The sequence below is a fragment of the Rhineura floridana genome, chromosome 11, assembly GCF_030035675.1.
Source record: "Rhineura floridana isolate rRhiFlo1 chromosome 11, rRhiFlo1.hap2, whole genome shotgun sequence".
In the NCBI taxonomy this organism is placed as follows: Eukaryota; Metazoa; Chordata; class Lepidosauria; order Squamata; family Rhineuridae; genus Rhineura; species Rhineura floridana.
Window position 1 is genome coordinate 40,483,835 of NC_084490.1, and position 15,854 is coordinate 40,499,688.

The 15,854-nt window shown below is 41.2% G+C and overlaps 1 protein-coding gene across 3 annotated transcripts in view; it reads right to left on the reverse strand.

Moving 5' to 3' along the window:
- Positions 1-914: 914 nt before the first annotated feature.
- Positions 915-15,854, reverse strand: part of DDX42 (DEAD-box helicase 42) — a 47,275-nt gene continuing 32,335 nt past the window's right edge. For all 3 annotated transcript variants that reach the window (XM_061588290.1, XM_061588289.1, XM_061588291.1), the window contains 11 exons: positions 15,615-15,734; positions 14,413-14,589; positions 12,705-12,833; positions 11,948-12,047; positions 10,590-10,637; positions 9,018-9,115; positions 8,546-8,822; positions 6,744-6,970; positions 4,767-4,877; positions 4,506-4,604; positions 915-3,583 (listed from right to left, as the gene is read on the reverse strand). In XM_061588290.1, the coding sequence (XP_061444274.1) occupies positions 2,846-3,583; positions 4,506-4,604; positions 4,767-4,877; positions 6,744-6,970; positions 8,546-8,822; positions 9,018-9,115; positions 10,590-10,637; positions 11,948-12,047; positions 12,705-12,833; positions 14,413-14,589; positions 15,615-15,734 (2,124 nt within the window). In that variant the 3' untranslated portion in view covers positions 915-2,845. The remainder of the gene's footprint in view (positions 3,584-4,505; positions 4,605-4,766; positions 4,878-6,743; positions 6,971-8,545; positions 8,823-9,017; positions 9,116-10,589; positions 10,638-11,947; positions 12,048-12,704; positions 12,834-14,412; positions 14,590-15,614; positions 15,735-15,854) is intronic.

Here is a 15,854-nt window from a genome sequence, read left to right on the forward strand (position 1 = left end):
ACAACAACAAAAAATAGGATACTATCAGCTGGACTAGGATCAGACATCAGAGCAACTAGGCACATTAATTACTAGTTTCAGTCTTGAACCAGATACCACTATAGTGATTAGGAAGTGTTCATTTAACTACCTAGGCCAATATGGAAAGAGGGCTCTAAGTATTAACAATTTCAGATTGGTTTCAGCAAAGCATGTCATACCTTTTCAAGAGTTCCAATCCAGCAGGGCATATCAATCTTCCCACCTCATTTTCAGCCTTCTTAGCAGCAATAAGCAAGGAACGGACTTATTCTCTCCCACACGTACAACTGTTCCTATTCTTATTCTGTTGTATTACGTTTCATTTGTGTAAAACAATGCTTTAGATGATTGATTGCCAGTTTGCCAAGACAGTAGTTCCTGAGTGTTAAGGGCAAACTTGTTTATTTTTGAAGGCTTGATTCTGGTGTATTACTGGCATTAACAAATGAAATATTAAAGATGGTGTTTCCTTCTAACAATTAGTAGCTTTTGCTTAGTTCAAATTTCTCAAAATACCTGTCCAAGGGAATTATGGAATCACTTTCTCATTACGGATGAAACTACACATTACCAGCCAACTTACATTTTGAAACACACAGCTGTTGTGTTGCCACTACAAAATGATGCTGGGAGAGGTAATTTGCAGGGGAAAAGCAACTGGTAGGAAGAGGTGTGCTTAACCTTGCAATGTAACTGACTTGAGCAAATTTGGCAAGTAGTATGTTGCAGAAGGTAGCAAAAAAAACCCCACCCTCTCAGGTTTCCTAGCCAATCTGATGTGAGAAAAAAAAAACCCTTCCTGACCCCAGTTAGAGCAATCGGATCACAAATCCCATTTATGAGTAAAAGAAAAAGGCCAAAATAAACAGGCACATCCCAAGCAATTCTCCTTGTAATAAAACATTTACTAGAAGAGAAAGCAGAAAGTAAAGGGAACGGCATGTTACAGAATCCTGACAGTTTCAGATATTTCTTCATAAAAATGATAAGCAAGAACTGAGATATTTCCAGCAAACGAGTTTTTTCTACCACTCTGGCAAAAAGGGAGGGAGGGAAAGAATCTGAGTAAAGAACCCAAGAACACGCTGTTAAAAAAACAAAAACAAAACAATTTTTACATTTGCTTCTTTCCATATGTGGCACAACAGTCATTTTGGAAAAAGGAGCACATTGTTTCACATAAGTCCAACTTTAACATAGCTGTATATACACTTCTTCAACAGCTAGTCCCAAACTTACAAGGTTTGAAATCTTCCTGGTTCAGCCCCCAAATCACAATAACCTGATGCTATATATGAAAGATCTCCCTCCCCCCGAAACCTGTTTTACCCTGGGGGATGGGTGGGAAACAGCTTCTGGAATATTCACAAAGCAATCTGCACAAGTTCACACCCAAATGGACACTGTTGAAAGAATCTATTTTCACTGTACTTGCTTCATAGTCCTGTGGATGGACTATCCCTGTGGCTCCATCTTTTCTATCCTCTTCAGGCTTAATGTAGCTTCTATTGCCCATACACACGTTCAGAGACCAACATGAGTAGAAAATGGATCATCCTTGGAGACGGAGAAGCTTTGATCTCAGCAGCCTGAGATTCTGCTAGTCTCTATCAAGCAGTTTTCCCACAGCATTCCAAGTCTTTGCTCCCTCAAGCAAGTATTCAGAACACAGAAGATGGCAGGTTGTGTAAAAATGTAGATTTGAGTGAGAAAGGTTACCATTCTGTCCCCATAAGTGTGTGTGTATCATACTATTCTTTGCTCCAGCAAAACTCATTATATCTGGCTTAAGTATGGAGGAGAAAGTGGCAAATCTGCAGGCTGTACCACTAACATATTTACAACCATCTCCCTCCTACTCCTAGGAATAGAATGTCAAGCTCTCTCTACTAGCTATTAGCATGCTGAAACTACCAAGTCAGTAGGAGGGATGAAGTGATTTAACCTTTGGCCTGTCCTCTCTGCCTTAACTGTGGACAACTGACAAAAAAAAGAGAGGAAAGGATGAAGAAGGAATCAAGCCTGAGAATCTGCTCACAAATCCCAAAGTAAGGATTTAAGCTACTCAGCCCTGATGAATCAGATGAAAAGAGATTAGCTGAAGAAATGATGTGTCATAATGAAACATTATGCTTTCCATGCAAGGCCTGAGATTCTGTGTAGATGGGCAAGTTCAACTGTGAGCTCTCTCTCCACTTCTGGGTCAGAGCCCATCATTCCTCCCACATCTGTCACTTGCAATAGCCAGCTGCACCCTAGTCCAGACTACCAGGTTTTCATACGATACTCTGCATGTCTTATTTACTGCTGGATACATGCAAAAACATATAATCAGGAACTTGGAAATCAGATGGCACAGATGGTCACTATAACTAGTAAATAAAGGTGCAAAAGCATAGTGACAATGGGGATGAAGAGAGGGATACTTGATAGGACTGATGGGGCAAGCAGGTAACCTATTGGGCTAGTTTACAAGTCCACATTGATTTGAACAAAACAAACCTTCAAAGCCTCTTTCTCGAAACATTCCGTTAAAAAAGAAACTCACTCAAAGATGAATTGTTGTTGCTAAATGGGAAATCAGTCTTTTGAAGTCCCTCAAGGTGGATGGATGTCTAAAAGTCAGAGCATAGAGAAGTTCCAAGAAAGGGAATGCTTTCCTTTTGATCAAAGCACAACATTGACGTGCCATTAAAGTGAAGCTATCTGCAGATACAACAGCCAAGGCTTGGTTGGGATTGTTGCTGTTCACTGTTAAGCTTCTGAGTAGCCACACTGGTAGAGAGACCCTCTTTAGAGTGACAGAGAGGGAGACCTTGGGCTCTTAGCTGTCCCATCGACTCTTCTTGCGTTTTGGAGGTTCGGGAATGGCAAAGCCATCTGTCTTGCTGGTGTCCCTGCTGTTGCCATCTGTCTTGCTGGTGTCCCTGCCGTTGCCATCTGTCTTGCCGTTGCCATCTGTCTTGCCGTTGCCATCTGTCTTGCCGTTGCCATCTTTCCTGCTCTCTGTGTTCTTATTCTCGCTGTTTCTGCTTTCGCTGCTGTTCCGGCTGTCCCCATTGTTCCGGCTGTCCCCATGGCGGCTACTGCTGCTCCCACCACCAGAATGTCGGCTTTCACTGTGACGATGGCTGTCCCCGTGGCGGTTTTCACCATGGCGATAGCCTTCCCCATGGCGCTGGCCCTCACTATGGCGACCACTCCCATCCCCATGGCGCTGGCCATCACTGTGGCGACTGCTGCCCCGACTGTCGCTGTACCTTTCTCTGCCTCCACTGCCACCTTCTCTGTTGCTGGTATTCACACTGTTGTACCCCTGAATTCCAGTACCTGGGAAGTTGGAGACGCTGTTTAAGTTTCCACCACTTGTGAAGCCTGGAATACCCTTTGCTACACCTGGTGTGCCCATGGGACTGTCGGGTCTCGCTGAATTCTGCTGTGCTGAATTACTTGGCACGGAGTTCAAGCTGCCAGCACTTGTCCACCCGCTGGCACCTGCTGAAGAGCTGCCTGTCTTCTGGTTGCTAAAGCTGGCAGCAACAAAATGGCTCTTATATTGGGACTACAAGAGAAAAAAAAAGAAAAACTATAGCCAATACAAGGATCCCCAAGCAACATGTGCCTCTTTTTTTGCCTCTCTTCTCAGTTATATCAGACATGATCCAGTGACTGAAGACTGGGTGGGATGGGCTTTTGGGTAGTGGCTGTACCTTATTACTTAGAGATTTCCTTCCATTCAGGGAGAACCCAGTTGCATTTTTGATGTGGAAAGGGAATTTCTAGGTCAGAATGGTAATGCCATAATGAGTTTCTAATGCTTAGACTTTGATTGTAATGTATAGCTTGGCTTAGTTGCTGGAACCATCAGGCTGATTTTACTGAACTAATCTTTGCCTTTAGGTATCTCTGGCACTATACATTCCCTCTTTGCCCATTCATTTGTATGGCAGAGGATTGCTTTGCAATGCCCAAAGGAGCAATTTGTGGCTAAATGTTGCCCAATAAAAAACTTGCATGCTGCATAATTTGTGCTAGGCACAAGGGAAATGCAGTTTGCTTGCTGCGTAACTGTCATTCTGAGAGCAGAGCTACTGCCACCCAACAGCTTCTTTTCCTTCTGAGTTGGTTTAATGAGTTTATGGTGGGCTACCAAAAATGGAGGGGGGGGGGAAGTGGGCTGGGAGGAAGATGCATCACCTCCCCAAGTTCTTCTCTCTAGTTACAGTCATGATAATGTGGATGTGAGCTGGCCTACAAAGAAGCTCAACTTAACTGGGGAGGGGAAAAGAAAAGGGGTGGGCCTTCCAGCTATCAAAATCTAGCTTGAGGATCATTCTCCAGATATGATATAATCCGGAACAAATATGTACAGCTGAGTTTCAGACACAATGGCCACCCTTGGCTAGTGGTGGAAAAGTGGCAGCAGCATAAATGTCCAGTAGAAAGGGGAGAGAATCAGTAGCAGGGCAGTTTGTCATACCAACCTGGAATGCTGCCTTCATTGCAGACAATCTGTCTCCCATTGCTCCTGAGGATGGCTTATATGCCTCATAGTTGATCATTATACTGTTACTCCCACGGTCCTGTGACACAAAGATGCTGGCAGTTAGCACTGCTAAACTCAGGCTACAGCCCTATACATACTTACCAGAAACTAGGTCTAATTGAAATAAATGGAGCTTATTTCTGAGTAGACATGTATAGGATTGTTAGTATATATTAGTATTCTGAATCTCAATGCTTACCACACTCTCTGATCCTAGGCCAGGGCGCTCACGGTACCCCAAGCCACCGCCACCAATATTTAACTTCTTGCCCTTCCCTCCCTTGAAACGTGATTTCCGGAACCAAGCATTCTGGTTTGAGAGATTGAGAGATTGAGAGAGAGAGAGAGAGAGAGAGAGAGAGAGAGAGAGAGAGAGAGAGAGAGAGAGAGAGAGAGAGAGAGAGAGAGAGAGAGAGAGAGGATAGTAATATTAATAAGAGATGTAGGTTTGCAATATATGAACAACTGTTTATAGCTTGGTTCAGCTATTTTAGACAACAGAATTCTTGCCATAAGTGTAGAAACAATGCCAAAAATAAAGTGTACAAGCAGGTGAGAACAGAGGAGCCACCATAATTCTGCACTATTCTTGCCAAATAAAGCAGCGGGCAGGGGGACAGGACCCAGAGGAAGCCATTTTAACGATATATTCCCAGAGACAAAATATCACATCTGTACAAAAACTAGCTCCTCATTTTAAGTTACTTCTTTGCAAATGCTTCCAAGTTTGACTTGTCAGAATCAGACCAAAAGCTTTGTCCCAAACAGCTAATAATTTATACAGCTCTATCAACCAGCAAAGTGCTCTACTGTGCACCACATAATTCAGATAAATAGTTCTTAATGATCCATTACAGATGGGAAAATTTGACTGCATGAGAGAAATTTGTCCATGGCAGCGGTAAAACCTGAACCCAAATTTCTTAGGTTTCAATATAAACTTTTGTCTACTGGACAGTACTGGCTAATGTCCAGATATTCTTTACTAGACTCCTCCCTACCTCAAACAGTGAAAATACAGTGAAGTTTAAAGTTAAAAACCTCCATTAAAAGGTGTATATTTATTTATTTAATTTGTATCCCGCCCTTCCTCCCAGCAGGAGCCCACGGTGGCAAACAAAGCACTAAAACACTTTTAAAACATTATAAAAACAGACCTTATAATACATTAAAACAAAACAGCATTAAAAACATTTTTAAAAAAAACAACTTTAAAAAAGGGTTAAAAACATTTTTAAAAACATATTAAACAATTCTGACACAGATGCAGACTGGGATAGGTCTCAACTTAAAAGGCTTGTTGAAAGAGGAAAGTCTTCCTCTATATGTGCGTGTGTTTATTTATTTATTTATTATTAGATTTATATCCTACTTTTCCTCCCAGTAGGAGCCCAGGGCAGCAAACAAAAGCACTTAAAACACTTTAAAACATCATAAAAACAGACTTTAAAATATATTTAAACATCTTTAAAAACATTAAAAACAGCTTAAAAACATATTTAAAAAAGAAAAAGTTTAAAAACAATACTAACACAGACGCAGACTGGGATAAGGTCTCAACTTAGAAGGCTTGTTGAAAGAGGTCTTCAGTAGGCACCAACAAGATAACAGAGATGGCACCTGTCTAATACTGAAGGGGAGGAAATTCCACAGGGTAGGTGCAGCCACACTAAACCATTTCCTATGTTGTGCGGAATGGACCTCCTGATAAGATGGTATCTGCAGGAGGCCCTTACCTGCAGAATGCAGTGATCGACTGGGTATATAAGGGGTAAGACGGTTTTTCAGGTATCCTGGTCCCAAGCTCTATAGGGCTTTGTACACCAAAACTAGAACCTTGGACTTAGTCCAGTAGCTAATAGGTAGCCAGTGCAATTCTTTCAGCAGCAATACTCTGCCCCAGTGAGCAGTCTCGCCGCTGTATTTTGCACCAGCTGCAGCTTCCGGACCAAGCTCAAGGGTAGCCCCATACAGCGCATTACAGTAATCCAGCCTGGAGGTTGACAGTGCATGGACAACAGTGGTCAGGATGTCCCAGTCCAGAAACGGCCACAGCTGTCTTACTAGCTGAAGTGTTCTATGTTATGGAATTTGAGGTGGCTCATAATTACACACGGACACATATGTTTCAAGCTGAGGAAAGATAACAGGGCTTCTTTGAGTTTGCTAAAGTTACCTGCATGGCCAAGTCTAAGAGTTCTTTTGAAACATGCTGATTGGCCCCTTCCAAATTCCGAACAAGATCTCCAGCAAAGTTGCTATCCTTATGAGTCAGCAGGGTGTAGGCCACACCCTTCTCTCCTGCTCTCCCAGTACGACCAATTCGGTGGGTGTGGGTGTCAATATCGCGGGCCACATCATAGTTGATCACAGTCTTAATGGAAGGAATATCCAGACCACGAGCTGGGCACAGAACATGATGAATCATGTGTCAGGGTTTAAGACAGTTTCACAGCAATTCTCATATACTATAAATGCATGTCCATACAAAGCATTCTGCTGATATCACCTCTTCTCAACCCAGATTACATTTACTCTACTCAAAATTCTTTTCCACTCCATCACCTTCAATTCTGGGAAGACATCAGTTTGCTTTCCACTATAATCATGTTATCCAGCCACTTGGCCTGTGCTTTGACTGTATTTTGATGCCAAAAAGACAAATGTATTCTTCCTGGGTTGGAAATAACCTTGGTTGAACTGAACTCTAATTATGCTAAGAAGAATTTTAGCTTCTTCTAAAGGGGAAATATTCAATGAGGATTTAGAATGAAATCAGTGAGATAATAAAGGACAAGGAAGCAAATAGAAGCAAAGGAATTACAAACTGGAGGATGGGTGGATTCAAATGTGACAACTTTTAGCAGTTTCATACATGCTGAATTGTTATGATCTCAACCAAAGAAGCCTAGAAAATACAGTTGTGAGGGACTGACAACCAATTTTCTAACTAATTTTCGCTTCTGAAGATCCTTGGAGAGGGGCACAATGATAGAATGTAACCAGCTTTAAATCAATTTAAGTTAGGGTTGAAACATTTAATCAATTGTTTAATCAATTTTTTAAAAAGACTAAAAAAGGTGCATCCAATAAGTCAGGCCACAATTTAAAAAAAGTAATGACTTGGCTTTCAAAGAACCATAAACAGAAAGAGACAATAACAGTGCTGTAAAATCTTGTGCAAGCCAGTGAAAAATGTCTCAGTGCCATGCCACAATATATTGAGGGTTGTGTTACAATATAAGAAATATGCTGAATTAAGGAAGATATAGGTTATAGTATTAACTCTAGTGGTTTACTAAAAGATGTTGAGAAAGAGCTTGTGCAAACAAAAGAATGTGTCTGGATTTTGAGTCATTTTCCCAAGTGGGAAACGTTAAGAACATAAGAAGAGCCTGCTGGATCAGGCCAATGGCCCTTCTAGTCCACCATCCTGTTCTCACAGTGGCTAATCAGATACCTATGAGAAGCCTGAAAGCAGCCCTTTTGTGGGCAGAAAAGTATTTCCACTAGCAGAAGGGAACCTTTGGAGACAAGCCATTATTTTCAATACAAGTACTTAGAAGAACTTTTGGTGGCAATTTCCCCATCTGTCTTTCACATAAGAAGAAATGCCTCTTCTAACATGATGCATGCTGTGTCGTGTGCAAAGAAAGTATGCTTTTTGCTTCAGAACGATTGCTTTTACTTGTATGAGATTGATTTTTTAAAAAAATTGACTAAAACTCATACAGCTAATCAACTAAGATTTCTTTAATTGGGTGACAGCCTATTTTCAATATGCAGCACAGGTAAGCCATGTCTATCCAGCAAGAGGAGTACAACATTCTCTGTACCACAACAGATATAAATTTAATAAATAAATAATAAATATAAAGAACATCGGGAAGAAAAAAAAGAGTAGCATGTGAGAGGAACAGGAGGTCAAGAATATGGTTCAGGAAATGGCTCCCAGATCTTTTGCACTGGAATCCTTACCTGCCACATCAGTAGCAACCAGAACTGGGAAAGTCCCCTTCTTGAAATCTGAGATGACCTTGTTCCTTTCACTCTGGTCCATGTCACCGTGTAGCAGCCCCAGGCTGTGCCCCTCTTGTTTAAGGTTGTTGGCCAGTTCCTCTGCATTTGCCTTCTTGGTAACAAACAGGAGGACACTTCCCGAAGAGGTGAATTCCACTAGGCGACTGGTCAGCCAGTTCCACTTATTGGGGCCAGAGGAGAAGATCTCCACAATTTGAGTGATATCTTCATTTGCCTATTGTCAGGGGAGTCACAGTAGTAGTAAACAAGAGGCAAAATGAAAACATCAGAACAAGAGCAGAGACAGGGAAGAAGCACAGAGAATCCTTATGTCATGCACACACATGATTTCCCTCTCTGCTCAAGTCCTGGTCAAAAAAAAAAAAAGAAAAAAAAAGAAATGTTTTTCAGAAGATAATATTAATATTACCTCTCCGATGTCTCCCTGCACCACTCGAATAGGATCAATCAGAATGTCTCTGGCCAGTTTCTCGATCTTCTTCCGGAAAGTTGCACTGAACAGTAGAGCTGTTAAGCCAGGAACACAGTGCTTAATTTATATTTATTTATTTATTTCCCGCTCTTCCTCCCAGCAGGAGCCCAGGGCAGCAAATAAAAGCACTAAAAACACTACAAAACATCATAAAAACAGACTTTAAAATACATTAAAACAAAACATCTTAAAAAATATATTTTAAAAAAACTTTTCAAATCTTTTTTTTCTTTAAAAAGGTTAAAAACATTTTAAAAAAAGGTTTAAAAACATATTAAAAAGCAATTCCAACACAGACGCAGACTGGAATAAGGTCTCAACTTAAAAGGCTTGTTGAAAGAGGAAGGTCTTCACTAGGTGCTGAAAAGATAACAGAAATGGCACCTGTCTAATATTTAAGGGGAGGGAATTCCACATGGTAGGTGCAGCTACACTAAAGGTCCGTTTCCTATGTTGTGCAGAACGGACCTCCTGATTAGATGGTATCTGCAGGAGGCCCTCACCTGCAGAGCACAGTGATCAACTGGGTAATAAGGGATAAGATGGTCTTTCAGGTATCCTGGTCCCAAGCTGTATAGGGCTTTGTACACCAAAATTAGAACCTTGAACTTGGCCCGGTAGCAAATGGGCAGCCAGTGCAATTCTTTCAGCAGCGGGGTTACATGTTGGTGATACCCTGCCCCGGTGAGCAGTTTCGCTGCCGCATTTTGCACCAGCTGCAACTTCCGGACCAACCTCAAGGGCAGCCCCACATAGAGCATATTACAGTAATCCAGCCATACAATAAGTCACCCCATCCCCCAGCTATGCCCAGAATGTAGATATACTGGAATCAAAGACATTCTCCTCTCAAATCAGCACGCAGTTACAGAAAAATAGTTTTAATTTCTTGCATGTTATACCGTCTCAGTGTCTAAGTAAGGCATCAGAAACATCATGCAGCATCGCTCTACCAGCAATCCTTTGTTCAAATTAAGCAACAACAACACAGATGATATTTTCTGATCAAGCTATGAGACTGACCAAATGGAGATGTTAACTTACCCCACTTGCCATGCACCCTTATTTATGATATTGTGCATACAACAGTACCATAAGAACACACTGTGGCGAGGAGTGGGGCCAAAACTGCCATCGTAAACAGCAGAGAGGTATGTGGCGGCAACAGTGGGGGAAAGAAACAAAGAGGCAATGGCTTATCAAGCCTGAAAACTACCTATATATGAATAAGGTTTTAGAACACAGCAAAGTATGGGAAAGGTGAAAAATGTGAAGGGGAGGTGAGGAGGAAAGATAGGGGGTTGTTCTTGTTTAACCTGAACAAAACGTTTGCAAAGGCATTTAATATAGCACTTAACTTCTTTCAGGTGTAAATTTAGGCAACGGAAATAATTTCTGGGATTCAAATTAAACCCCGCAGAAAATGCTAACTGCATCTTTCTAAGGATAAACACTTGCTCATACAATACATATTTCTAGGTATTTCATATTCAAGAAGCCCACACTCACTCTGCCTTTCAGGACGTACATGGCTGGCAATCGATCGGACTTGATATTCTGGATGAAGAGAAAACAGGGTCAGTGAAAGTCCAGTTTTTGTATGCTGAAAAGCAGCTGCATTGAGATTTATAAACATCCAGCCGCATGAATAGTGTATGACAAATAGTTAAAATGAAATGTTTTGGATCTCTATATTCTAGGACAATTCTTATTTCATAAAATGCAGAAGCACAAGCTCAATTTCAGAAGGTCTTGAATGAGATGTTGATACATTTCAACATGAGGCTCAGGGTGCATTTTTTAAAAAGCACGCTAATTTAAATTAATTAATGAAAGAGCAAATATTTATCTGAATTTGTTTTTCAACAATGTTTATTTTTATAGCCATTCTGGTTCTGGTTTATTATTGTAATAAAAACATTCTATATTCCAGGAAAAAAGAAGAAGAAAGAATATGGCCTTTGCCATCTTAATGGGAGGTTTTGGAAATAAGCAAATATTTTTATATTTAAATAAAACTTTCACAAGCCACTGATTATTCCACTTCAAAAATAAGGAATCAGTGAATAACCTCTGTGAATACATACACACGTATGTGCCATTGTGTCTTAAGACACTCTTGGCATAACCAAGAGATGGAAAGGATAACTTGTCCAGGAGTGCCCAGCTTGCCCTTCATATAGATGATGTGGCTGCAGAACCAGGCGCTCCATGCCACTTCCACTATGAGCCATGCTCCACCTCATGCGATGGGCACTGAGCAAATTAAAGAGCTAAACACTAAAAAAAACCCAACCACTCTCTCTGGCCACAAAATGCTTGCTTAAACAAAAGGGTATTTTGGAAGATATTTCTGCCTGAGCTTTGACAGACTTCTGAAGAAAGGAAAGTTCCAAAGGCTGGGAGCGGTCACTGAAACCCATCCTTGTATGGGCTTTCATAGTGCCATCTGGAGCACACCATCACCACTAAGAATTCATTCTCAGCTAACCACAGAGATCATGACAAGACACATAACACAGCTTGATACCAATGTTGAACAGTTATAACAGGCTTTTTTATTTTTACTTCCCAAACTTGTACTATTCTTCACTGGGTCAAGCCACTTTTTTTTCTATTTGTCATATTCCCTCATGTAAAAGCCTTCAGTTTGCTCTGCCACCCTCATTTATTATCCAAAATATCCTGTACTTTTCTGTAACATTGTTGCTGCCAAGCACATAGCATAAGAAAGGTATCTGTCTTTACATTCTTTCACTAATGGATTTCCACAGCACACAGCTATCCTAGAGGATGTTGAGATGCTGGGGAACATGGACCACATCTGTGACATGTCCACACCGTCTCCAGTATTACTGGGTACATACCAAAACCCATGTCAAACATTCTGTCGGCTTCATCAAACACAAGGTAAGTGACCCTCTGAAGGTTGGTTGCTTTCTTCTTCACATGATCAATCAAGCGGCCCTGATTGGAAATATTTAACACCAGCAAGCTTGTCAGAAATGCCAGTATCAGTATCATTCAAACTATGTCACAGTAATTTCTTGGTCACAGAGATTAAACATGGAAAAATTTAAGTGGGCTCTACTGCTCCTACTTTCCTTGTTATTGATTGTGCTCCTTTTTGAGGAACAGGATCCTTTTCTGAGAGTTCCATGATGGCCAATACTAGCTGGCCAAAAGAGTCAAGGAAACATCTGAAAGTAGTCTTTGAGGGAAGACTCCCAGCCAGAGTCCAGTGAGAGGAAACTGGTTGCGTCAACATCTGACAAACCCCTCAGAAGCTGCCAATTGCCAAAGCTCCAAGGTCCCCATCCTCATTTTCCTTCTTCTTGCCCTTTGGAATTCTATTCCAGTTTAGACTGGAATTCTGAATCCAGTAAGAGAAAAAATGAGGAAAGGTCAAGTGAGTCACAAACCTGAGGGGGGAAAAATCACAGGACATTCCCTTCTCTTTCTAAAAAAAAGAAAAATTGATCCCATATCCCTTATGGCAGCCTTCTGCAACCTGGGAATGTTTTAGAATACAACTTCCATCAGTCTCACCCAGCAATATCTGGAGGGCACCAGGGTGGGGGAAGCTACCTTATGGCAACACAAGCACCCTGATGAAATACTCACTGGAGTGCAGACGATGATTTCTGCCCCTTCCTGCAGAGCCTTGGCCTGCTCCCACATGCTTCCTCCACCATACACTGCTACAGAGCGTAGGTTGTAGGCCTTCCCAAAGCGCTTGCATTCTGCATGGATCTAAAGGCACAGCAGTTCACAGAACATTGATAACGCAGTAATGAAAAAATCAGAAGGAAGATTCCATTATGTCAAGCAAACAGCAAAATCTATACACTTTGTAGCTCATACAAATAATCTCTGTATACACATGCCGTTGTCTCTTGGACATTCTTGGCATTTACACTGAGTCAATTTCTTCATATTTGTTAATTTAATTCTTTTTTTCAGTGACTGAATTCTCTTCTACATCCACCCATCTATCTTTGTACCTGCTGCTCACTTCTAGATTTGATCAGACTGGCCTCACATCTCTCTCCTTTTCTTTATCTTCTCTCTCTCTTCTGCTGGTCACCTTTTCCATCTATTGCAAATTAGTTTGCTAAAATAATCACTCCACATCACAGAAAAGGCAGAATTTCACATTTCTGGTGATTAAATGTTCAGGGAAGATTTCTAACATTCCTGTTTTTATTAGGAGGGCACTGTACCAAGGCATCTATAGGACATATTATTGTGATTGGAGGTAGAGCCACCCACCATCAGATAGCGAAAAGGAAAAAAGTAACATTCCACTTTGCAGTGGAACCCGTTAATGACAAAACAAAGGAAGCAGAGACAAAGAGCATTCTGACTGTTCCCACACCCACTTGCAGCAGAAATATGAAGTCCTGACTAGTTACAACCAGGTGCCTTTAAAATATTGACCTTAACACCCAGAGGTCAGTAAAAGTGGTGAATAGAGTTCCTCCTTTTTTATGCATCTGAGTCACCTTTATAAGAGCCTCAGAAGTCCTCTTTCAACACATATAGGCTCCAAAATGGGTCCCTGGGACTTAGAAAGGCAAGGTATTTGAAGTCCTGCACCGCTGTATCTCATCACAACTTATCTCAAACCAAGAGTGCCTTCATTAGTTTGGCAAGCTGGAATGCCATGCTCTCACAGACAGAAATCTTTTTTGTGATTGCACCATACTTCTGAGGCTTCCTTTTCCCTGGAGACTTACCAAATAACTTTCAGAAGCTTTCTACCTGAGCTGCTGTTTGGTGACCAAAGTACACAAGATGGATTTTGTCAGAAAAATGCATTTTTCTTTACCAAATCACCATTTTCAAATACTAAATTTTAACTGGCTATTTTTATGTTAAAAAGGTAAAGGTGTCCCCGCACTTATAGTGTGAGTCGTTTCTGACTCTTAGGGTGACGTCTTGTGACGTTTACTAGGCAGACCGTATATATGGGGTGGGATTGCCAGTTCCATCCCCGGCCTTTCTTTACCGCCCAGCATATGCCGGGTACTCATTTTACCGACCACGGATGGATGGAAGGCTGAGTGGACCTCAACCCCTTTTACCGGAGATTCGACTTCCTCCTTCTGTTGGAATTGAACTCTGGCTGTGAGCAGAGCTTCGGCTGCGTTACCGCCACTTACCACTCTGCGCCACATATTAATACTCTCCTCAAGCATCAGAGTACAAATCCTAATTAAAAGAGTAAATAGGACCACACACAGAATAACCTTCTCAGACAAATTGTCTGTGCCAGGCCAGAGTTTCCTTTTTCCCTTTTCCTTCCATGAAGCTCCAAACATGTATCTACCTGCTGGCACAGCTCTCTGGTTGGACACACAATCACTGCGATGGGACCATCCCCTGGCTCCAGCTCCTTCTGATCCATGATATGAATCAACATGGGCCAAATGAAGGCTGCAGTTTTCCCACTGCCTGTCTTTGCAATACCAATCATATCTCTGCCACTCAGCGCCACTGGAACACCCTGAAGGAAAGAAGTCCACCCACATGTTTTAAACCCAACAGTTCTCCAAGACAGAGCAAGTGACTCTCAGCTCAGGGTACAATTTTGAATATAATAAAAAGTGGGGTTGTTGTGGACTTCAGCAGTTGTACAAAATGTTTGAAAAGCTTTTTTAGCACACCTGAACCATTTCATACTCCACTTACTCCTCAACAATTATAGGGTCAGTTACCCTGTGGTGTTTTATCTCCTCTCCAGTTTTCAAAGTTTGCGTTGAACTTACTAAGCTATTAAGGATCCAATTTATCCCTATTGAAATGAACAAATACCTAAGGTAACTGGGGTCTGTTCTATCCCCAGCTTCACCTCAAAATAGGGTAGGGAAAATAATTTAGCATTTTGCCTGTAGCATAAATTATATTTTTGTATTACACCACTTCAAAGAGCACTTGAACAGATTTTACTGTTGTTGTTGTAAAGATGATTTTGGTACTTTCAATGTGAAAAACCACCACCACCTCCTCCTCCCATTACAAAGTACTGCAGGGATTTCCTAAACCACAGGAGTAAATTTTACCTTAGGAGGTAAATTTTGCTCCAAGCTGGCTTTATCTTGACACTGAAGTTAACATTATGAAGCAAACTTGCAATACTGAATTCTTATGTGTAATTTGTTTGGGAGTGGAGATCCCTACAGACTACTGAAGTACATTGTACTCCTTCCATTATTATGAGCCCAGTATTTCACCTAGGTATGTTAAATTTCTGTTTTGCTTTCTCTTGTTTTCTCCAAACATTTTGTACTGTGAAAATTTTGCTGCAGCTGGGATTTTTACATATGAGAATGCAAATCAGTTTTAATGGCTAGTTATTACTGCTTTACTTTTAAACCATTAGCTTGCTAATCAATTTAAATTGTCAACTGACTGTAAACAATCAATTTACAGACTGTTAACATTATGACATCTGCCCCTGCTAAACATACAAAAGAAAGAACACCGTTTATACTTGGTGGGATTTCTGCCACACTGATATGCAGGACTTACCTGGCATTGGATAGGGGTGGGTTGAGTGTATTCTGATTTCCTAATCTGATGTGTAAGTTGCTCATCAAAACCAAGATGAGCAAAACTGCTTCCTGGCCTTGGAGGAGCAGCACCAGAGACCTAGGAAAAGAGATATCAATTAAATACCATGACTAACATTTCAGAAGAAATTACACATTTTGAGAGAAATTATTTAATTCACATGCTGATGTAGAGCTGTATGAAAGGGCAGTCCATCCA